This window comes from Gobio gobio, assembly GCF_949357685.1.
Source record: "Gobio gobio genome assembly, chromosome: 5".
Lineage (NCBI taxonomy): Eukaryota > Metazoa > Chordata > Actinopteri > Cypriniformes > Gobionidae > Gobio > Gobio gobio.
This window is the reverse complement of record NC_137101.1, coordinates 7,779,610-7,803,460: the sequence shown is the minus strand read 5'-3', so window position 1 is coordinate 7,803,460 and position 23,851 is coordinate 7,779,610. Positions and strand designations below refer to the sequence as shown.

Here is a 23,851-nt window from a genome sequence, read left to right as displayed (position 1 = left end):
GCAGAACTGGATGGCAAAAAAGGGGGATTGTGAATGAGAAAGCCTGGAGGTGGGGGGAGAGAGGAGGAGAAGAGAGGAGAGGAGAAGAGAGAGAAAGAGCCCAGCCGATGGACTCGTGGCTGATTGGTTCTGTTTTATGACATAAAAAGTTTGTCAGCAAAATCCTGTAGCATCAGAAGCAGGGGATGAAAGGTTCAGTGATTCGCCATGGCAACACGGCAGATGTAAACATCAGCACAGTTGTGTGGGCGTCTTTTGTTCCGTGTGTGTATGGGGAAAAAGTCAACAATGCGATCCTTACGAGAGGTCATACAATTATGTAATACGCACGCTTGTACCTACAAATTTGATACAGACTGACACTATATTGGATTAAGAAACTGACACACACACACAGGTTAATGCCACAAAAATCTGAAATTAATTATATTTTGCATGAAGGAAATTAAGTCTATTTTTAGGAATATTACATTTGTTTTAGTTTTTCACACAGATATTATGCTCCCCCCCCCCTAAAGTTTCATTAATGTAATGTGTCCAGATGTTTTTTTAAAGAAAAATATTTTTTAAAAGGGCTGCAAAAAAGCTAAAAGCGATTAAAAATAGTGAAAAACTTTAGAAACCTTTAGTACAGGACATAAAAATAGACGTCTCATATATATATAATTTGACACAAAGGCTATTTTAGAACCATAAGGACTGTTTTGATTGTGATATTTTCATGACAAGTATATTTTCCCCCTCAATTCTCTGTTTATTTTTTCCCCCATTATTCTCAATGGTGATTCTCGTGAGAGTCTCACTGTAATACAATTAGTTTCGGCATAAATCACCATAAATCAAGGCAATACAACAAATACTACCATGATGTATATTATCTGCATTACAGTAATGAGATCTTTTTCATTAGATTGCATTATGCTAACTAGGAAGAGAAATGTGCATAATGTCACAACAATGCAAAACATAAAATAATGGTCCTAAAATAGGCTTCGTTTTTGTTGTTTATGCAAAATGTATTTTCTTACTCCTTTATTTTGATTTTTGATTGAAATATCATCCAGGCAAGTTAATAGATTTTGTTCAATTTCGTGCAATTCGCCCACAGCTGCACACACAGGAGGCTCTTGGAGTATGAATTGGTCTTGACACAAGCTCTCGTCCCTTTTAAATTAAATGGTTGGACAAGTAAAACAGCCGGCATCTCTGCAAGCCTCCTCTTAATCACTAAAAACTAATAAAGCTTAATGATTTATTCTGAGTATGCAGGAAGATGCTTACAGCGGTACAGGAGAATGAGACACTGGGGAAGTGGCACATATTGCGCATATTGGCTTCGCGTAACTAATATTATGAAAAGCATTATAAGTTAGGAGTCTCGGTGCAATATCAAAAGTGTCCCTGAGCGCAGCTGCACGTGCAGCCCCTCCCATCACTGCTGCGTGTCCCCAGCATGAAGCTGCACGAGGAGGCCCTCTCATCTGAGCTCTGTCTCCCCAGCACGGAGCTGCACGAGGAGGCCCTCAGAACTCTTCCGTGTGCGTTCTGTGCTGCGCTGTGCTGTGTTTGGGGGCCACCTCCTGGATGAGCTCGATAAATTCACCCTTCTCCAGACAGGCTCTGCACTCCTCCCCCCACGAGGCCAAGACTCTCTTCAGCTCCAACACTCGCATTTTAGACAAAGCGTCCCTGCTCCAGTCAAGAACTGGATGCTCTGTTTCAGAAGAACAAGAAATGTCCATTTTGAAACCTTTGAGACAAATATTTCCAAAATATTCCAAACCCTAATGCAATTACAGGGATGATTCATCCAAAAATAAAAATTCTGTCATTAATTAATCTTCGGAACACAAATGAAGATCTTTTTGATGAAATCTGAGAGCTTTCTGTCCCTCCATTGACAGCTACACAAATTACACTTTGACGTTTCAAAAAGTTAATAAAGAGACCGTAAAACTAATCCATATGAATTGAGCGGTTTAGTCCAAATATTCTGAAGCGACTCGATCGATTTATATGAAAGCTCAAATGTGCTGCGTAACATGAGAACGAACCTCATTGGTTCTTGTTGAAGCTCAAACGTGGTACGTAACATGAGAATGAACTTCATTGGTTCTTGTTGAAGCTCAAACGTGGTACGTAACATGAGAATGAACTTCATTGGTTCTTGTGGAAGCTCAAACGTGCTGCGTAACACGAGAATGAACCTCATTGGTTCTCGCTGAAGCTCTAACGTGCTGCGTAACATGAGAATGAATCTCATTGGTTCTTGCTGAAGCTCAAACGTGCTGCGTAACATGAGAATGAACCTCATTGGTTCTTGCTGAAGCTCTAACGTGCTGCGTAACATGAGAATGAACCTCATTGGTTCTTGTTGAAGCTCAAACGTGCTGCGTAACATGAGAATGAACCTCATTGGTTCTCGCTGAAGCTCTAACGTGCTGCGTAACATGAGAATGAATCTCATTGGTTCTTGCTGAAGCTCAAACGTGCTGCGTAACATGAGAATGAACCTCATTGGTTCTTGCTGAAGCTCTAACGTGCTGCGTAACATGAGAATGAACCTCATTGGTTCTTGTTGAAGCTCAAACGTGCTGCGTAACACGAGAATGAACCTCATTGGTTCTTGCTGAAGCTCAAACGTGCTGCGCAACACGAGAATGAACCTCATTGGTTCTTGCTGAAGCTCAAACGTGCTGCGTAACATGAGAATGAACCTCATTGGTTCTTGCTGAAGCTCTAACGTGCTGCGTAACATGAGAATGAACCTCATTGGTTCTCGCTGAAGCTCTAACGTGCTGCGTAACATGAGAATGAATCTCATTGGTTCTTGCTGAAGCTCAAACGTGCTGCGTAACATGAGAATGAACCTCATTGGTTCTTGCTGAAGCTCTAACGTGCTGCGTAACATGAGAATGAACCTCATTGGTTCTTGTTGAAGCTCAAACGTGCTGCGTAACACGAGAATGAACCTCATTGGTTCTTGCTGAAGCTCAAACGTGCTGCGCAACACGAGAATGAACCTCATTGGTTCTTGCTGAAGCTCAAACGTGCTGCGTAACATGAGAATGAACCTCATTGGTTCTTGCTGAAGCTCTAACGTGCTGCGTAACATGAGAATGAACCTCATTGGTTCTTGTTGAAGCTCAAACGTGCTGCGTAACACGAGAATGAACCTCATTGGTTCTTGTTGAAGCTCAAACGTGCTGCGTAACACGAGAATGAACCTCATTGGTTCTTGTTGAAGCTCAAACGTGCTGCGTAACACGAGAATGAACCTCATTGGTTCTTGTTGAAGCTCAAACGTGCTGCGTAACACGAGAATGAACCTCATTGGTTCTTGTTGAAGCTCAAATGTGCTGCGTAACATGAGAATGAACCTCATTGGTTCTCGCTGAAGCTCAAACGTGCTGCGTAACATGAGAATGAACCTCATTGGTTCTTGCTGAAGCTCAAACGTGCTGCGTAACACGAGAATGAACCTCATTGGTTCTTGCTGAAGCTCAAACGTGCTGCGTAACATGAGAATGAACCTCATTGGTTCTTGCTGAAGCTCAAACGTGCTGCGTAACATGAGAATGAACCTCATTGGTTCTTGCTGAAGCTCAAACGTGCTGCATAACACGTGAATGAACCTCATTGGTTCTTGCTGAAGCTCAAACGTTCTGCGTAACACGAGAATGAACCTCATTGGTTCTTGCTGAAGCTCAAACGTACGTGTGAGTATGTGTGAATTGAATGTGTGAGTTGATGAATCTGTTCATCATATAAAGCCATGGAATCTCTTCAGAAAATTTGGACTAAACCGCTCAATTCATATGGATTAGTTTTATGATCTCTTTATGAACTTTTTGAAGCGTCGAAGTGGTAGTTGAGTAGCTGTCAATGGAGGGACAGAAAGCTCTCAGATTTCATTTGTTTTATGGGTTTGGAACGACATGAGGGCGAGTACATGATGACAGAATTTTCATTTTAAGTCACCATGAAAACAAAATTAACAATTGTTGTTATTTTAATGGAATATTGCAGTATTTATTATAAATGATATATCTTTGCACTTCATTATTTTTTTTATTTATTTTTTTCATGTTCAGTCTTGAAACAAAATTCTTCCCCTCCCTCTTTCAGTGACATCTCTTCTCTGAAGACATGTTTACTGGCGTGAGGGGCGGGACAACCTGTCACTCACATCACATCACAGCAATAGCAAAACCACAACCGTATAATCAACTCCCCATGGACAAAATCAAGTCCCTACATTTTGTCTTGTTCATTTAGATATACGTCACAATAGGGAAGAAAATACTATTGCAACTTCCGTTTCATGCCGACTTTAAAGGGTCTTATATGCAAATGCACCCTACCATATCTGAGCTCGCAGATCTGGCCATCCATGCGCTGAAGTTTCTGGCAGACTTTGTGGACAGGAACATGTGCACTGAGGGGGCGGCTCACCTCACCTGTCACTTTGGCTGCAGCATCACTGGAGGCGCCCAGGTAATAACACTGAGGTGAAAGGGGGAAAGAATTACCTCATGCATTCAATATATTTACGTACCAGCAACCAAAGAAGAATTAAAAAAAACAAACTGTGCTTGTTTTTCTGTTCTTACCAGTCGATTCTCTTTCCCAGTAGTCTCAGTGCATGCTTTGATCAGACCCTCCTCCACCAGCTCTGGGGACAGCTCTGTGTGTCTGATCACCAGTGAGTTATAAAGCCGCCCCAGAAAACCCTCACACACTGCAAAACAGATACGCATATAAATAATAAACAGAGATTTATGGAGAGAGAGAGAGATATACTGGAGGGATAAATTCATATATTAGTTATGTAATAACACAGTTAGTAATGGTTATGCAGAACATAAGCAATGTTTTCTACTTGTAAGTGGGTTGTATTATAAAATCATAGCACTTAAAAATCATTTTTACATTTCCAAATATAGATATTGAAATAGTAGGCATATTTAGTGTTACAATAATATTTGACAATGGGTGGCAATCATGCGTGAGACTATTAGCCTATAGCATGGAGGAGTAGAGCCATTAAGTCCAGTAGCCAAAAGTCCCTGACATATTCAGAACTGCCAACTTTAAAAAAAAAAAAACTTAGAGTAAGATTTGGTGGGGCCAACCAAAATTTTGCCACGTACAAAGCAAAAATTGCAACAATTGAATGGGGTAGTATTTGGGTTGTTTGTTGTTGATTTCTTTTTTGCCTTTGATAGATAAGGTTGATAATGAATTCTGTCTATTAAGACAAAACGCATCTATATGACGCTTTGTATACAGTATATCCTATACAAACACACACACACACACACACACACACACACACACACACACACACACACACACACACACACACACACAATTTTAAAGCACTATGTAGAGGCATGGTTTTGTCTAAATAGAACAAATTGATTATACATCAACCTACAGCATACTTTTACGGGGAAGAAAAAGGGAAAAAAAAGTCTGTTGCTCTTCTGCCTGTGTGGTTGTTTTTTTTGTTGCTGTGACTGATCTAAAAAAAACAGTGTTGTAGTAAAAACTACTTTGTAGCTAAGTTACATTCAAGCTACTTTTGAAAAAGTAGCTACACTACAAGTTACTATCAAAAAGTAGCTGGCTACATTGAAACCACTTTTTTTCTTTTCTTACAATGAGATTGTTACAAATAACTGAATAATTGTTAATGAAGAATGTTATAATATTTGGGGTTTCAAGCTTCATAATGTTATTAGTTGTCAGCCAGTAGGTAATCCAAACCAGAACTCGCCTCTTAAATATTGACTTCCTTCAATAAATATCTTATATTCACTATGTGAAAACACTCATGCACTTGTGCAAAATAACCCATGTGGCTATTTTTAAACTCAGGGGTTCATGCGCATTGAAAGCCAAGCCGACCAACCTCACCTTCGCATTCTTCGGCAACAGTAACTGAGAATAAAACAACACATAAAAGCAAAAGTAACGGGGTTGCCAAAGAGCTGGTTAAAGACATGACTCTTAAAACGCGCTTGTGCGCACTTTTAAGGGAACTTCAATACCCAGCACACAACACCCACCGGCGCCGCTCTCAGCTGTTTCTAAATCAGGCGCTGCTCTCTTGACGTTCCTGGCGACGTCAGTTCAGAGGCGCTTTGATTGGCTAACGTCTACGCCATTCATTTGACCGCCCATCCCTTCTCATTTGCATAGGAGTACCGGCTTCCGGTAGAATTCTTCGGAAGCATGGCTGCCATCGGAGTGCACTTTGGTTACACATGTGCCTGTGTTGCCGTATTTAAGGTGAATTGTTTATGAGTATATACATCATTTTAGTTAGTTGAATAAACGCAGGTATGCCGACAATGAAATAAAGTATCTAATAGTCCTTGTTAATGGTGCTGAATAGATGATGGCGTGACATGCAAACCATACCAGATAAAAAATACATTATAATAAGTGTAATTGTTTTCATATAGGATGGGCGAGCAGATGTTGTGGCCAATGATGCGGGTGACAGAGTCACTCCAGCTGTGGTCGCATACAGAGACACTGAACAGGTAATTTACCAGGATTTTGGGGAATGAATGGAGTCATAATCATTAGACAGCTCATTCTCATCAGCACCAAACACAGAGAGCCTTTAATACATGTAAGAATTAACCAAAACTTAAATACATAACTGCTAAACATATCTCTAGTCTATTGAATAGTATGCATGACTATGTATTTTATTGTGTATATTGTGCTTTTGTGTATATTATTGCGTAGTGTACGTGCTTCATTTTTGATAATGGTAGTGTGTTTTGGGCACTTTTTCAAACTTTATCATGCCAAGGACCCCCAAATATGATTAACCTTTTATGAGGGACCCCCTTCCTAAAATCCATCTATTTATTTTTAGGTATGATAAAACATTTAAACTCTTAGATAAATAGTAAGTGTGACATTATAAATACAACATATTGTTCCCAAACTTAAATTGGCTATACTTAAATGTTGGATGTATAAACCTGAGCAACTTTCACAATAAATGTATGTAATCTCCTTACGCACTGCATAAAGAATACTGCCTTACAGCGCCAGTGAGTGAGATAAAGGGGACTATAGTGAGAAAAACTCACTAGAAAGATGCAAAGCAAACATGTATAATTGTATGTATATGGCAAAAAGGAGAGGAATGTTTAGAAACGAAACACTTTGAATGTTTGGTAGACTTACTTTATCCGTTTTTGCTTTGTCTTTTTCATCTCTGAAATTTTCTGGGGACCCCTTAGAACCTTCTGGAGGACCCCAGTTTGAAAACTATTGGTTTACTCTAGACTTTGTTTTTTGTTTAATAGTGCCTAAACTCCTCTAAATCCTGCCAACTGACCAGCCTGACATGTATTTAATATCAATTTCAATATTTTCAATGTTGTTTTTGTGTTATTGTTCTTTCGTGTGTATTGCAAAGTGTGCTTCATTTTTGATAATGATAGTGTATGTTTTTGCAGCTATTACACTATAATTCCCATATGGGGATACATTTATAATGTAATATAATATAATGCTGCTGGGGATATTGGTTTAGCTGTTTGTTTTTTAGATCAAAAGTGGCCAAAACTCCTCTAAATTCGGCCAGCAGACAAGTTTTTATTGTATTTAGTTTGTTTGTCACAGAGCGGAAATTTGTCTTTGACGCTGGTGACATAGATATACGTCCACATTAATGTTTAATAATCACATCACACATTAACATCACAAAATTTTTTTTTTTATTATTTTTTCTCTCTCATTAACATCACAATTTACCAGAATTATTTTTAATATGCATTTCAATATTTTGAACTTTGTTTTTAGAAATATTTAAGTGATGTAAGATGTCTTGACTCAGTTTAATGATTTGTTTGTTTAATTCAAAGGGACATAAAACCATCAGACCTTCTCATGCCTCGCTTCATTTGTTTCATTCATTTGTTTTTCTAGATAGTGGGAATCGCCGCTAAGCAGGGCCGGATACGAAATGCCACCAATACGGTTGTCAAAGTGAAGCAGATCCTTGGCAGACGGTATTTATGTCCTGTCTTACTATTCTGACGATGTTTTCATATTTACACAAACATGCAATAATGTTGTAGATAATTCAGTAATTCAATAATTCACATATTTTACCACCAACGTAGCGATATCTTAAATTAAAACACATTTTGATAAGTAATAATAATAATGTAAATTAATTGGACTTGTGTATTTGGCAGCTTTGATGACCCAGATGCTCAGACGCACAGAGAAGAAAGCAAATGCATTGTAAGTACATGCTGTTCTTAAAGGGATAGTTCACCCCGAAATGAAAATCAAGTCGTCATTTACTCACCCTGGTGTAGTTCTAATGCAGAATGCCCGTCTTTCTTTTTCAGACCACAACATTTAAAAAAAGTCCCGCTCATGCTCCATATAATGTCAGTTAATAGCAACCAGCATCAAGCTTTTAAAAAAGATGCAAAGCTATTACAGAATGTTCGAGAATGATGACTTGTTTTTCATTTTAGGGTGAACTATCCCTTTAAATACTGACAGATGGGGGAAAAAACACAACAGTAACCATGACTACATCTGCTCATTTAAAAGGGCTGTATTTTCTCACTCATTTCCAGGTTGTCAACAAGAGTGACCTACCCAAATATGAAATCGACATTGGAGACACAACCAAGTATGTGTCACCTGATGATGTGGCTAAATTGATCTTCCATAAAATGAAAGGTATTGTCTGAATGCTTCATTTGTTTTCATAGTCAGTGTGTTTAATGTGATGCACTGATAATCATTTTGTTCTCCGCAGAGACGGCCCAGTCAGCCTTGGGTTCGGATGTGAAAGATGCAGTTATAACGGTGCCTTTTGAGTTTGGAGAGATGCAGAAGAATGCACTAAGGTATGCGCTTGAAGTGTCGGTGAAACATTGCCAGACGAATGCTAATGAATTCAAATGATGTAACACGGTTATCTAACTCCAGAAGCTGTGTCTGGGGAGAGGTTTTATAAGAATCGGTGCTGTGTTGTAGGCAAGCTGCAGAAAGTGCCGGCTTCGATGTGCTGAGGCTGATACATGAACCCTCTGCTGCCCTTCTAGCGTATGGCATCGGACAGGACTCAACGCTGGGAAAAAGGTACAGGGTTTGTGCATCATCCGATGTTGAGCTGTTTCTTTGAGCTTCTCATTCTCATTTCTCTTTTCAACCACAGTCATGTCCTGGTGTACAAACTGGGAGGCACGTCGCTCAGCGTCACCGTCCTGGAGGTGAACAGCGGGATGTACCGTGTCCTCGCGACACAGACCGATCACAGGACTGGAGGAGAGAGCTTCACGCATGAGCTCGCAAAGCACCTCGCCGCCGAGTTCAAAAAGTCAGTCGATGTCCAGTGCTTCACATTTGTTATTGTTCTTGTTTTTCAGTTAAGGTTAAGGGATACTTTGTTGTCCCAGAAAGAGATTTGTCTTGGGATCAGAAATACAGCCACTGCATCACATAAAACATATACATTAAAATAACATCGTAACAGTTAAATTAGAGACCTACACTGCACTGTAGGTTGTTTACGGTTGCCAAACAACTTCTTAACTTCTTAAATTGGCTGATTTACACTTTGAAGTGGCTCGTCTAGTCATATTCATGTTGTATTACAGTTTTTAACACTCGTTTTTTGATCCATTGATGCATCTCTTACTTACTGAATGCAATCTCACTCTTTGAAGCGCCTGTCAATCAACACATGCTGCTGTGTTAAGCGAGGCATCTTCTCATAGGATAAGGACACGCAATCTCATGAATAATTAAAGGGGCTATATGCGTTTTTCTGAAATTTAAACTCGCGACTGACACCTGTGGCCAAAAAATAGAACTGCTCTTATTTTCTGCTCGCTCTCGCAGCGGTGGTGACGTCACATCCGCAGACAGCGCGGGAAAAACCGACCCGACAGAAAATAGGAAAAATAGGATACAGGCTTATAGGTGCACCCACTGTGAGCGGACAAGGTGTCAGTATGCTCATCAGGAGATGTTTGAGTCATAAATGGTCAAATAAAAAGGCTATTGTTACGTTTATTTTGGGGAAAAAGTTGCATATAGCCCCTTTAAGCAAATCGTCATCTCATAGGATAAGGACACATAGTTTCATGAATAATTAAGCGAGACCTCTTCTCATAGGATAAGGACACACAGACTCTTGAATAACTGAGTCGTCGCCATACTATAGTACGAGAAAACGTCACATTCTATGACGTTGATACAAAGATGAATGTAAACCTGAAAGTTGAATATAGCGTGGGGTTTTTTTAACTAATTTTCTCCAACAATCTAAACGATTGGATGGTAACACTGACTTCTATGATGCTCAACACTCATTACCAAAAAAATTGGTTTAGGGTTTCATGGCCCTTTAATTGTAAAGTTGATTAAAAAGCTTTATTTATTATAAGAAAATAGGCATTGCTTATACAAATGACAGTAAATATTAAATATTATGATGTAAGTGTATATTTTCATATTAAATATTTATTTAATATTTACTGTTCAAAAGTTTGGGGTTGGAAAGATTTTTAAAGAAATGTTTTTGAAAAAAGTCTTATTGATCAGAAACAGTAATATTGTAAAATATTATTACAATTTACAATAACAATTTTATATTTGAATATATCATATTTTAAAATGTAATGTATTTCTGTGATCAAAGCTGATTTTTCAGCATCATTACTCCAGTCTTCAGTGTCACATGATCCTTCAGAAAAAAATCGTATTATTATCAATGTTGAAAATAGTTTTTTCTGCTTAGTATTTTTTTATGGCTGACCGCAAAATTCAATGGTAGTGTATAATATTTTAGTAGTGTTTAACATAAAATTTGAGGTTTGTCATCACTGTTTTAATTCCCATTTTGTTTTTCATGGGTGTCTCCAGGACTTATAAACAGGATGTGACGGGTAACCCAAGGGCGATGATGAAGCTCATGAATAGTGCTGATATGGCCAAGCACACTCTCTCCACCCTGGGTAGTGCCAACTGCTTTGTGGACTCGCTCTATGATGGCATGGATTTTGAGTGTAATGTGTCCAGGTGAGCTGAAGTTATTTGCAATCAAATCAGAATTGCAAAGAAAATTGTACCTGTTGCATATCTGCATGTCATATGCTTCTGTCCTAGAGCCCGTTTTGAGCTGATATGCTCCAGCCTCTTGACTAAGAGCATTCAGCCAATTAAAAGTGTCCTCGAGCAAGTAAACCTGTCCACCTCTGATGTCAACCAGGTAAAACAACTTTTTTAAGAGGCCGTATTATGCTCTTTTACAAAGTCTTGATTTTGTTTGTGGTCTACAAGAATAGGTTCTCATGCTTGAATGTTGAAAAACATCTTATTTTTCACATGTTTGATATTGTTGCTGCACATCTCTCGCTTCCCAGTCTGTCAGTAACACTCTGGGCTGCGTTTCCCAAAAGCATCATTAGCCAACTATGGTCACAAGTTCTGTTACCAACATAGTTTTTGCCGTTTCCAGAAACCATAGTCCAACGAACATTTGCAAACAGTGTCGCAAACTTCCGTGGCTGGAGCTGCAGCTCTTGAGCTGAAGAAAGTTGAACCAAAAAACATTTTTATGGAAAAAAAACTAAACATGATAAGGTCTTCTTTAATTCGGTTGTGACAAGTAGAGAGAGCTGTAGATTGTAATATATTTTTCATGCATGGGGAAAAAAAAGTCATTAGTAGTACTGAGCCTTTTAGAGGCAATTAATACAAAATCCCCTGTCCAAATAGTCGATTATTTCAGTGTTTTACATCTAATTATAGCGAGACTGGCATCCCAAAGCCTTAAATACAGATTAAACCAGTTTGCTTCCTTTCTAAGGTGGTTTTATGCGGAGGATCAGCTCGTATCCCGAAGTTGCAACAGATGATCAGGGATTTGTTCCTAGACGTGGAGCTACTGAACTCCATCCCCCCGGACGAGGTGATTCCGATCGGTGCAGCCATGCAGGCGGGCATCCTGGTCGGAAAAGACAGCCTGGCACTCGGAGAAGACTCCATCACTGTGGACTGCTGTGCCAGCGACATCACGGTTAAGGTGGGGAACTTCAAATGATCAAATGTGCTTCGTTTTATGGTGTTTTAGCACGTAAGATCAATAAGATTGTGTCTTGGTCTTTTTAGGAAGTGGATGACTCAGGAGCGGAGGTTTTCACAGTTTTGTTTCCATCTGGCACACCTCTCCCTGCCCGCCGTCAGCACACGCTGCAGGGTCCTGGCAGTCTGTCGTCAGTCAGTCTGGAGCTGTACCAGGCACAGCAACGAATCGCACAGGTTGGCACCCCTTTTAACAGACATTTCAGTACAAAAACAAAATTACACTAAATGAGATATTGGTCATAAGACATTTTGTCTGCTTTCACTTTAAAGGGTAACTTCAGTGATTTAGCATCAGGCTTTGTATCAGTAGAAACCCGATAGTATATTCAAGTTATGGTACTTTCCCCCCTCATATACCCCTGAGACGAGAGAATTATGCAATTTATTTCTGGAAAAATTCCTCCCATGACCCAAATATCGTCATTTTGCGTCATCGGAGGATATTTTGGCCAGAGGCTAAAGACTACAGCCACTAGATGGAGCTGTTCCGCATGTTATCAACCCGCCCACAGGGGAGAGATCTCAATCATAACGGTGCGATGCAGACTAAAGTGAGTGTTTCAACTCTTCAATGAATTCCTGGTATAGTTTAGCTTCCATATGCGATCTGAAAACGTGCCAGACTGGCTAACGTTACCTCAGCTCTTCGTGATGAATGAAATCTGACACTGCTGCGTCTGTGACGTGACTTTCGTTCGGCTCACTCACACTTTATTGAAAAGACACGTTCAGTTTTTAACTGTAGTGTTTATTCTCTAACTGAACGAAATTATTGTATTACTATGAAGATCAAAACGACGGTGTACGGAGTGTCCTCGTAGGGCAGCGAAGCAAGTGCATTCTGGGAGTTGTTGTGTTTCATCCACATGAGACAAAAATACATCTTTTCTCAGCTAGAAGGCACCAAATTCAAAAATAATTTCAAATTTCTACTACATAAATGACCCAGTTTAATTACAAAGCTTAATGCTAAACCACTGAAGTAACCCTTTAAGATTATTAACTTTCAGTGTGACTGTGGTTTATTTTTCTAGATTGTACTTCGAGACCTGGAACCTACAGAGGAGCTGCATGACTTTGTCACAGTGCTGACAATGAAAAGGTAATGAAAAAATAAATGAATGCTTGTATTCAGCAAGGATGCACTAAATTCATCAAAATTATGTTGCACAAGATTTCGGTTGCTTTCAGTGTACTTGCCCACAAAAGCACTGAATAGTGTAAGGTAACTCCATGGGTTAAGTTAAGGTTTGGGGGTAGGTTCAAGGTTAGTACCTAGTTAGTGTCATTACTACAATAAGTACATAGTATGTTAATGCAAAACAGGAATGGAAAATAAAGTGCTGCCAAGATTTATTTTCCAAGTAAGTGCTGTTCTTTTGAACTTTCTATTCATCATAAAAGTTCCCATAAAATAAGAAACAACAGCAGCAAATCAGCGTTCGAATGATTTCTGAAGGATCATGTGACACTGAAGACTGGAGTAATTCAGCTTTGATCACAGGAATAAATTACATTTTAACATATATTTAAATAGAAACCCAACTTTTTTTTAATTGTAACAATATTTCATAATTTTACTGTATTTTTGATCAAATCCATGCAGCCTTGGTGTTCAAGAGACTTCAAATTGTTCAGACTTGAAACTTTTTAATGGTCGTGTATATTATACATCAAACATTGGGTGTTATTTTGTTGCTCCCTGCAGCATTTTCACCTTCAGTATACACTGGAAAAAATCAGCATGATTCTGGATAAATTGAGAATCATATATTTTTTTTTTGTTTCAAATGCAGATCACGATTCTCCCACAATTTAAGACAACTAAACAAAATAACATGCAGTTCACTAGAGGTTCTGACAGTGTTAATTGCTGCAGTCTTTCTATTTAAAAAAATATTTAATTCGTTTGAATGATTAAAAAAGTTATTTTGAATGAATGATTCAATGAATTCAACTACAAATGCTTGTTTCACTACTGTATGAATCAGTCGGTGCGTCCGAAATTGCATACTTTACTAGATTTGAATTTGAACTTTGCGACTGTTAAAAAAGTGTGTGTAGTATGAATGAAATCCAGACGTAGTACATCCGCCATGCTGTTATCACGTGACCTACCAGCATCAGTTGCAACTTGCGTCGCTTCACCTCCATTCATAAATCCTCTCCCGTGGCCTCATGGGATATAGCCTAATGTCGTCATTCTCACATTCTGCTCCATTGGGCTGTGATTTATTGGGGCGTGTTTCAACCGAACCAGGAAAGAAAATGCCTCTGCACTCAATTGGATAGACCTACAACCAATCGACACATAGTTCTCAACAGAACTCAACTACGCGCACGCTGGAAGAAGTAGATGTGTAAACGATCTTTGTTGTAAAATAATTTTAAAGATACACAGAGTACTTACCAACACGATCATCATTTTTGAGAGAAATAGTAAAGGTGAATGCATATGTGAACAAGTTCTCTGTTTAAGATAAGAACGAATTCAACCCAAGCGCCTTTGGTGACGTGGATGGTTATGTTACTGTTGATCATCTGTCCATCATCGTATAAAGCCCACCCTGAGAATTTGATTGGTCCTAAAAGCTCTGGTTTGAGCATAGTTGCTCCACAACGGATCAAGTCAAGACCGAACTTCCCGTCCTCAAATGTTGTGGGCTGGGCCAAGTTCGGCTGGCATCCAGGCTACATGGGATAGTAAAGTGTCCATCAAATGTGCACTTCAGAATCTCGCCAGTAGTAGTAGGTCATCCGGGGACATTTCGCCTACTGTTTTTCGAATACTATATAGTAGGCAAGTATTATATTTCAGATGCAGCAGGTGTTTTTGAACAAACCTCTTGAATGAATGATTCAGAGACACACACTTAACAGTCACTTGTCGCCACCTACTGGTGTAACAATTTGAAGCATCAAGTTACTTTCAAAGGGTGATTTAGTCATCTGTGATGTAAATGATAGTACTACAGAAATAACAATACTGTGTGGTTGATAAGACTGTTTCATTGCTAAATATGACAACTGCTTTCTGGATCAGTGGCAGCGCCAACATGTATTTGAATGTTTGCTGTGATTGTACTTGTCAAGGTTTAATAACCATTGTCGAATCGTTGTCATTTAGGAGTAAGATTGCATGGGTGTTTGAATTGAGATCATGATCTTTTAATGAGTGATCGTGCAGCTCTACTTGTTGCTGTTATTTTGTAGCTTGTTATGTAATATAAATTCAGTGATATCACCCAGTCCTTCTCAACTACTCATAAAGCTCTTATCCTTGTGTGAACATTTTCTGATGTGTGTTTCCTTTTCAGAGACGGTTCGCTGCACGTTACGTGCACGGAGCAGGGAAGCGGCAGATCCGAGGCTATAACCATAGCAACAGCTGCTGCCGCGTCTTAACCTTCAATCACGCTGTCAACCTAATTCCATACAGTAACCTAAACACCTGCATCTCATGCTGTTTGAGGTTTTCCATTGCTCTAGATTCCTCTAGACGTTAACCAAACAACTTGAACATGTTTGCTTCAGTTCAAGGAATAGTTCACCCCATAAAGCAAATTATTTACTTGTTCTCATGTTGTATTTTTATTTGGTAACATGCAAGGATGGACCAGGAAGTGTTTTGTCCTTTTCGGGTTTGGAATGATATGAGGGTAAGTAAATAATGACAGAATTGGGGTGAGCTATCCTTTTAAATGAATACCCAGTTTTATTTGTATACCTTTTGCATTTTCTTTTTTTTTTTACCTGCAGTCATCTTGTTCAAGCCTGTTGTCTGACCAGCAGGTTTACTGTAGTTGTTCTTACCATGTGCCTTTATGTACCTGCATCACACCATTAGATGAATCATGAGTTGATGGGACTCATAGATGTGACAGGCAACCTGTGGAGTTTGCTGATACCATTTAAAGCATGCACAACCGTACGAGACGTATTAGAGCCCGAGAAACAGGTGGTGTTGTACAGTCTTTGTGTGGCTCACTGATGCTAATCTGCTGCAGTCACAGCGAGCAGGTGCAAAAGTATCGTTTAAAAAGCTGTCATCTGTAACTAGCACGCAATAAAGATCACTGAACGCAATAAACCCTGAGTCTATTTTCAGTACAGATACCTGCTACATTACGATTTCTGCTACGATTTCAAATTTTAAACTTGTAACTCGGCATTACAATGTGTGAAAGTAACTCAAATGAATGACATATTTCTGTTTGAGCTGTTTTAATATAACCAGTGTCACCAAGTTGCTTTTATTTTGTTTCTAAAACATTGTGCAAATGTATGTAGTATGTGAAAAACTTTCATTTTATTAACAACAAAGCTGCACATTTGTCACACCTGCCAATGGCTGGTGACTTGAGAGAATTTACCGGCCATAAATGTATATATTTCTTTAAATACTGTTTTTTGCAAAAACAGGCAGTTATGACACCAACATTTTAGATACTAGAGAAACTTCACAATTCCCTAGTTCAATTTTGATACCACAACTAAAACTACTAGCCTAACTAATATCAACATTACCTAAAAACTGCCGTTCCTTTTCTTTAATAGAGATTGAATAAAGAAATCAAATGTAAAATAACACTGGATAGTCTTCGCTGTATAAATCAAACCTAGATTAATCCTTATTAAAGTTATTCAGTCCAGAGCAGAGTGAATGTTTTCTTTGTCCTTTGATTAACATTAAAGGGTTAGTTCAGCCAAAAATGAAAATTCTGTCATTAATTATTTACCCTCATGTCGTTCGACACCCGTAAATATTTTAGTTGAAATCCGATGGCTCTGAAAGGCCTCCATTGGCACAATGCACTTTACACTCTCAAGACCCATAAAAGGTACTAAAGACGTTGTTACAAAGTCCATCTCACTACAGTGGTTCTACAATAACTTTATGAAGCGACGAGAATAGTTTTTGTGCGCAAAAAAACCCTAAATAACGACTTATATAGTGATGACGATTTCAAAACACAGCATCATGAAGCTTTGAAGCGTTATGAATCAGTGAGTCGATTCAGCGGTTTGGATCGCCAAAGTCACGTGATTTCAGCAGTTTGGCGGTTTGACACGCGATCCGAATCATGATTCGACTCACTGATTCATAACGCTTCGAAACTTCATGATGCCGTGTTTTGAAATCGGTCATCACTATATAAGTCGTTATTTAGTTTTTTTTTGCGCACAAAAACTATTCTCGCCGCTTCATTAAGTTATTGTAGAACCACTGTAGTGAGATGGACTTTGTAACGACGTCTTTAGTACCTTTTATGGGTCTTGAGAGTGTAAAGTGCATTGTGCCAATGGAGACCTTTCTGAGCCATCGGATTTCAACTAAAATATCTTCATTTGTGTTCCGAAGATGAACGGAGGTCTTACGGGTGTCCAACGACATGAGGGTAAGTCATTAATGACAGAATTTTCATTTTTGGGTGATCTAACCCTTTAAAAACAGAGAGCAGCAGAAATATTAGGCTGCTGTCACTTTAAGACCGAATGCACAGATCAAATAAACTGATACACATGCATTTACCTTCTCTACTGTTTACGTTCACCTAAGTCATAAACGACTGTTTACTAGGATAACATAATTGTTGACAATTTTGTAGGAATTTGTCCGTTCAAGTGCAAAACGATGTGAAAGCGAGCACAATTCGTAGAAGAGCTTCCCACACGCACATGAGTAACAAACTGAGTTGCCTTTCAACATCGTCTTGTGCTTGAATATTTAAATTGGTAAAGCTTAAACTTTCGTGACGACACGGCACTGGCCTGACAACTGTCCCGAACATTGCATTGTTAGAATTCATTAAAATGTTACCGTCCAACTGGCGATTGACATTGTTTCACATACACGCCTACGCAGATTTTTACTCGTATTTGGCGAGTGATCATTTTATGAAATCTTTGAGTTGCCATCTTGTAATTTTTGTAATGTGAACGTTGTTATTTTAGTATTTTTATATTTTCATTTTCACTTAAGTTTACATTGTAATATTTGAATGCGTGCTTTTGTAACATTCATTTTTTATATTTCTATTTAGCTACTTTTATTTCAGTTTTGCTTTTATCCAGTTTAGTACACAAACATGAACTTGATTTTAATTAATTGCCATGGCAACTTTTCTCATTTACGTTTTAAGTTTTGTAATGGTTTAACCATAACACAGAAAACGTACATATTTGCTTGAACGTTTAATTTATTAAACAAAGTATTCAGCATTTATAAAGGTACAAAACTGCATGAGGTAAGCTGTCGTACAACAAACCAAAAAATAATACTTGATTGAACAGACGTGAAATTAAAAAATTTGCCTTATGACCACTTCCTCCCCTGCTGCCAACTTCCTGTATAGATCCTTCAGGTCTTCTGGCTGTGGGACTTTTGACCCTGGTGTTGGTGGAAGCTCAAAATCCGATGAAACCTGCGAGTCTGATTTCGGCTCCACGGCTTCTTCCGTCTTGTGTTCAGCGTTACAGCTGTCAATCACATCTGACGCCACCTCACTGTTACTCCCTCGGCTACACGGCTCACTAATAACGGCTTTACTTTCATCCACTTGGACAAGAACAGTGTCCATTTGACTGAGGCTCTCCGTCCCTGCGTCTGATATGTGAGTGGACTGAGAGGAAGTCATGTGAACGGAGCCGTTGTCATCCTCATCTTCATCCTGAAACAGCTCAGGTGACTGGGACGCTGTGTTTTCGGAGAAGAGTGGCTGAGTGTTGTGACTGTTATCCAACTCGCTCTCGTCCGTCAACACCGGTTCTGCCTTGAAGAACTTTTCCCAACAAGGCTTAGCGGCTTTGGATTGGGACGAGTCCAAACGAGTCAGTTTTGAGCATGGAATTTCTGTGCAAGATGGAGGAGGTGGAGCGAGACCAAATGGGTGAGGTACGGGAGATTGCTCCGGATCATCTTCATCGTCGTCATCATCATTTGATTCAGTGCAGTCCATGTAATTGGATGAGTGTGCGGAGGGACAGGGCTGAATGAGGGAGTACATTTGGTCCGTATCATGAGAATCTTTATTAGGACTACGTGGTTGTGCACTAACTGTGATCGTGGTCAGATCGATCACTGTCATCTTCCGGCGCCTCGGAGCCGTGGAAACCTCATCAAACAAGTCGTCATTACTGTCTGAGCCTGAGCGGAAAGAAATGTATAAGCAATAGTAACAGTTTTAATGATGAATAATAAAAACTAATCCTACCTTCTGATGTGCTCCTCTTTCTGGTTCTTTTAAGGGTCCCAAGCGGTTTGTAGACAATCTCTTCCCTTCCAGTATGTTTTCTACACAATGGCCTCAACCTGAATTTAAAAAGATCATTTAATTGTAAGTATCTAGAGTCTTATGACAACAGGATGAAACAAAAAAAGAAAAGAAGGATCAGTCCTTACAGGTCTGTGACGTCCTCCAGTGTCTTGCCCAACGGAATGACATTAGGGTAGATGTTAACAGGACAGGTGTAGGATAGAAAGTCCTTAACCTAGTCACAGGAAATAGACAGGCTTATGATATGCTAACACTGCATATGCTGTCATGTGTGCACAATATTTTAAGAGGGATTCCTCGTACCTCTAAGTAAGAGGAATGAAAAGAAAAGCATGCTCTGTAGGAACTGCTCCCCATCCTAAAAAGAAAGGCGGTCAATAAATAAATGTAATATACATTTTTTAGCTTAAAAAAACTAAATTAATATCCATTTTTCACATTCTAACATTGCGATGCTAAATTCACTTTAAACTAAAAATATTTACTCCATAAAAACAAGATTTTAATTTAGCGTTTTATTGAATTATTATTGAATTAATATTATCGAATTTTAAACGTTTGTGAAGACACAGCGCTGGCCCGTCAACTACGTCGCAATATTGCATTGTTAAAATTCATTACAATATTACCGTCTAACTGGCGATTGACATCGTTTCATACACCAATTTTTACTCGCATTTGGCGCTTGGTGAGTGTCAACTTCATTAAATCTTTGAGTAGCAATCTTGTTATTCCGACACAATGTGAATATTATTTTAGTATTTATATATCATTAATTAGCTTTTATTTTTATATTATAATTTTTCATTTTATCATTGGTTTGCTTTAATATTTTTGATGTGTGCTTTTGTAACACACATTTTTGATCATTTTTAATATTTCTATTTACCTACTTATTTTTGTCATATAACTTTCTCATAAAAACGAGAGATTCTGGTTTAGTGTTTTATTTAGATTAAAGCTGCAATATGTAACATTTTTGCAGCAAAATATCCAAAAACCACTAGGCCAGTGTTATATATTTTGTTCAGTTGAGTACTTACAATACCCAAAATTTTCCCAACTATTTGTGAATGGTGAGAAATTTTCTATTTTAACCGATGAACCAGGACGTGTGAGGGAGTCGCCTGTAAATGGCGTCATATCTGCATTAACCTCGGTGTCCGGTTTTATTTCGCAGAAACGCTTTCTTCTCACTGCAGTGTGAACAAGTGTCATAGCAGCCAGAAGTGACGCCGGCGACTGTGTCATAATAAAAGTCACGTTGCTCGTGAGGTGTGTGTTGCGTTCATCTTATTAACAATCGCTCCAGCGGCCTTGCTCAGCTCCACAACACTCGCTCCTGCTCTGCTTCATACTACAGTAACGTTAATAATCTCATCCATGAACATGATTTCTGCCCGAATCCTATCCCGATTCTTTTCCACCGTTGTGAAGTGAAAACCCAAGATTCTGCGCTCAATCTCGCCGTCATCAAACTACGCCTTTGTTTTGAATAGGCGGAAACGGGAAAAGTCGGGAAAAGTTACATAGTGCACCTATAGTATAGAATTTTAGTGTACGTTTACACAATGTACTAAAAATGGAACCCTTTTTCCTTTTACGTTTTTCGTGTACTGACAACCGCATTGCGAAAACGATCCCCGTTCACACGGATCCGCAAAAAAAAAAAAGATTAAAAACGCTGTATTCTGCTGCCAGGCCAGTAGTTGGCGATGTCACTTTCTAATTTAACACGCGCGCCTATAGACTGAACACAAGACAAGACGTCACCGTTTTCACAAATTTGTGTTTTTGTAGTTTACACGGAGACGATAACGGAATTGTTTTCATAAACTTGCACTTTGAAAACTGTTTTCAAAAGTTTACGTTTTTAGGCCCCCAAAACGCCGTTGTCATGTGAATGAGCGGCCAAACGCATAAAACGTTTTCCGTTTTAGTTTGCCATGTAAACGCCCCTTTAATATTGGCCGTAACATGAAAATAATAATCTGCACCCAGAATTTTTACACTGGTGCATCATGACTCACTTGGCAATGACAGAGGTCTTTCTGGTCCGTTCTCCAAACCATATTGTTGAGGGTTTGATGCTGATGATGTTTAGAGGAATGCCATCTGGAGCCGTGGTGCCACACGGTAACCTGTTTGCCCTGAAGAACTCCTCGTCCTGTGGAAAAAGCCACAAATGTGATCTCCGTTTACAACTACCCATTCAAGACGTGCATGACGATGTCGTACCATGTCATATCTACCTTGGGGTGCCTACAAGCGTGGATCTGCGTTGCGCGGTTGGTGGTCACGTGACACAGAATGTCAGGCATTTTTTTGAACATTTCCAAGCTGTTCACATGTATCTGTTGTAGAGAAATGGTGTTAATGTTTTAAGACGAGGCAGAACCAGACCTGCAAACTCCACAGAGTAACATTTTTGTGATTTTATTATGCAAATGACACATTTCTGAGCGTGACTTAAAGAGAATGACACATTTAATATTTTTTAAATTATTTTATTTACAACACCGAAAAGCCTGGAACTCAAGGAAGTGTTGTGACGCATGACACACAAAATAAAAGACTGACAGTAGGGGGTGTAACGGTACACAAAACTGACGGTTTGGTACGTACCTCGGTTTTGAAATCACGGTTCGGTACAGCAGTTTTACAAAATTGCTTTTTATTTATTTTTTTATATTTAACAGTGGTTTACTGAAGAAGAAAAAAAGTGTCTGTCCTTGAATTAATTAAATTATATCTAAAAGTTTATTGAAGATATTTCTGTAAATTATATAGGGAGCCCTTACTTGCACATGAATATTAAAGGTTAACAACAGAGCCCAAACTATTAGCCTTAATTCAGTTGCTATTTATTTTTAGGTATAATAATCAACACTCAAATAACATATTGTATGCAAACATGTAAACTTCACATAAGGCAGTTTTTGCATTAACTTCTAAATCTAATTATAAAATAGTTTTTTTTCTCCAATTCGTTGTTGAAATATAATAATTTATACACAGTGTCTGTCATTTTCATGACAGGTTTATTTAACATGCATGAAATAATCAAGACATCACTAACAGGTTAAGTAGAATATAATGAATATATATAACGGCTAATATAGAGCATATATTTAGTGAAAGAGTTGATTTCTCTAGTGAATAAAATTATATGGACATTGAATGACTGCCTTAGGTAAATGTGATACTAACGTTACAAGACATTGTTTAGATTACAGCAGTTATATTGACGTCTTTCCGCTGTTGAAACACTGATTTAGCGATTACACCACATATGATACATGACAGTAAGTTGTAATGTATCCTCAGCATACCTACAGATGGTCATTCATGTTTATTCTTTAGTAAGAGATGATCGATCGCCTTCACAGATGATCGAGTTCACGCGCGGCCACTTGAACTGTGACCAGTCATGCCACATTAAAGAGCGTCAAAACGGCATTTATCGTTTGAATTTCGTGATAAAATGGAATTAATATGTTCGTGTGGGAACTCGGATTGAAGTGTGTTCCGCGCTTAAAACACTCGGAAACAGTTCGGTAACTTTAAACGCGTGCACCGAACCTAAAAAAAAAAAAACCCAAAAAACTCTCCGGTTCTACGCAATTCACGTCAATGACCCAATTGACCAAGAAAACGGCGAAGTTTGCAGGTGTGAGAACGTACTAAAGCAGAAAAACTATCATTGACCTGTGAGCTGAACTCTTGTCCCAAGTTGGTAAAGAGGTACTCGTAACCGTACGCTGCCTTACAGTTTAACCAGACCACATGGTACGGACTCTGACAGATCCAGTCCTGGACCAGCTGTCTTATCCCTGTTAAACAAGCCTCCTAAAACAGTGGGAAAAAACAGTCACGGACAGATACAACGGTCTCAAGTCTGTATGATATAATGCAGGTAAGTGTAAATGCTTACCCTGCTAGGGATCTGATGGTACTTGGGATCAAAGAATGTGGAATCGATATACACACTCTTAATGTCCTTCACCCTGCAGCACAAACACTTGAATTGTATCGTCATCTACAAAATGTGTTTTTAACATATCTGACATCTCAATACCTGTCTCCAGAGTGCAAGTACTCCATTCTTGCAGCATCTCCGACAGCCAGTCTGAAGTCCCCAGTGTAGAGCACTGTTCCCTGAGCACCCTCGAACAGAAACCTGTGTTAAGAGATGAAATGTGTTTTATTAGGTTCTTAATGCTTGCTCCTGCTCTTACTCTGCAGAGGTTGCTTACATGACCGATCCTGGACAGTGTCCCGCTGGGAGCAGAGTTACGACGACATCCTCCGACTGAAGAGGACGATGAACACAAACTCAGATCAACTCATAAACATTCAAAAGAATAAACTAGGAGGTAAACGCCCACCTCTCCAGTGATTTCATCGATCAGAGATATGTG

The 23,851-nt window shown here is 39.0% G+C and overlaps 3 protein-coding genes across 6 annotated transcripts in view; 1 reads left to right on the top strand and 2 right to left on the bottom strand.

Annotated features, from left to right (window-relative positions):
* Window positions 1–60: 60 nt before the first annotated feature.
* cdnf (cerebral dopamine neurotrophic factor) lies at window positions 61–6,106 on the bottom strand. Its single transcript, XM_079816414.1, has 4 exons — window positions 5,923–6,106; window positions 4,614–4,741; window positions 4,365–4,506; window positions 61–1,714 (listed from the first exon to the last, which is right to left on the bottom strand). Exons 1-4 carry the CDS (start codon window positions 6,008–6,010, stop codon window positions 1,524–1,526), a joined length of 549 nt encoding a protein of 182 aa, XP_079672540.1. The 5' UTR covers window positions 6,011–6,106; the 3' UTR covers window positions 61–1,523.
* On the top strand, window positions 4,470–16,804 carry hspa14 (heat shock protein 14). The gene is made up of 16 exons (XM_079816413.1): window positions 4,470–4,497; window positions 4,637–4,705; window positions 6,208–6,297; window positions 6,474–6,554; window positions 7,963–8,045; window positions 8,235–8,283; window positions 8,631–8,736; window positions 8,816–8,906; window positions 9,037–9,141; window positions 9,218–9,379; window positions 10,930–11,085; window positions 11,173–11,275; window positions 11,876–12,091; window positions 12,178–12,327; window positions 13,188–13,255; window positions 15,471–16,804. The coding sequence occupies exons 3-16, from the start codon at window positions 6,241–6,243 to the stop codon at window positions 15,556–15,558; spliced, it is 1,515 nt and encodes a 504-aa protein (XP_079672539.1). The 5' UTR covers window positions 4,470–4,497; window positions 4,637–4,705; window positions 6,208–6,240; the 3' UTR covers window positions 15,559–16,804.
* A 1,533-nt stretch (window positions 16,805–18,337) lies between these two features.
* The window catches only part of dclre1c (DNA cross-link repair 1C, PSO2 homolog), an 8,279-nt gene continuing 2,765 nt past the window's right edge, over window positions 18,338–23,851 (bottom strand). For 2 of the 4 annotated variants that reach the window (XM_079817995.1, XM_079817998.1), the window contains 11 exons: window positions 23,819–23,851; window positions 23,687–23,742; window positions 23,509–23,610; window positions 23,365–23,437; window positions 23,139–23,279; window positions 21,683–21,784; window positions 21,461–21,597; window positions 19,734–19,788; window positions 19,556–19,644; window positions 19,368–19,465; window positions 18,338–19,300 (listed from right to left, as the gene is read on the bottom strand). The exon at window positions 23,819–23,851 is cut by the window's right edge and continues 27 nt beyond it. In XM_079817995.1, coding sequence (XP_079674121.1) covers window positions 18,456–19,300; window positions 19,368–19,465; window positions 19,556–19,644; window positions 19,734–19,788; window positions 21,461–21,597; window positions 21,683–21,784; window positions 23,139–23,279; window positions 23,365–23,437; window positions 23,509–23,610; window positions 23,687–23,742; window positions 23,819–23,851 — 1,731 coding nt within the window. In that variant the 3' untranslated portion in view covers window positions 18,338–18,455. The remainder of the gene's footprint in view (window positions 19,301–19,367; window positions 19,466–19,555; window positions 19,645–19,733; window positions 19,789–21,460; window positions 21,598–21,682; window positions 21,785–23,138; window positions 23,280–23,364; window positions 23,438–23,508; window positions 23,611–23,686; window positions 23,743–23,818) is intronic. The other 2 variants (XM_079817996.1, XM_079817997.1) reach the window with 1 other exon arrangement.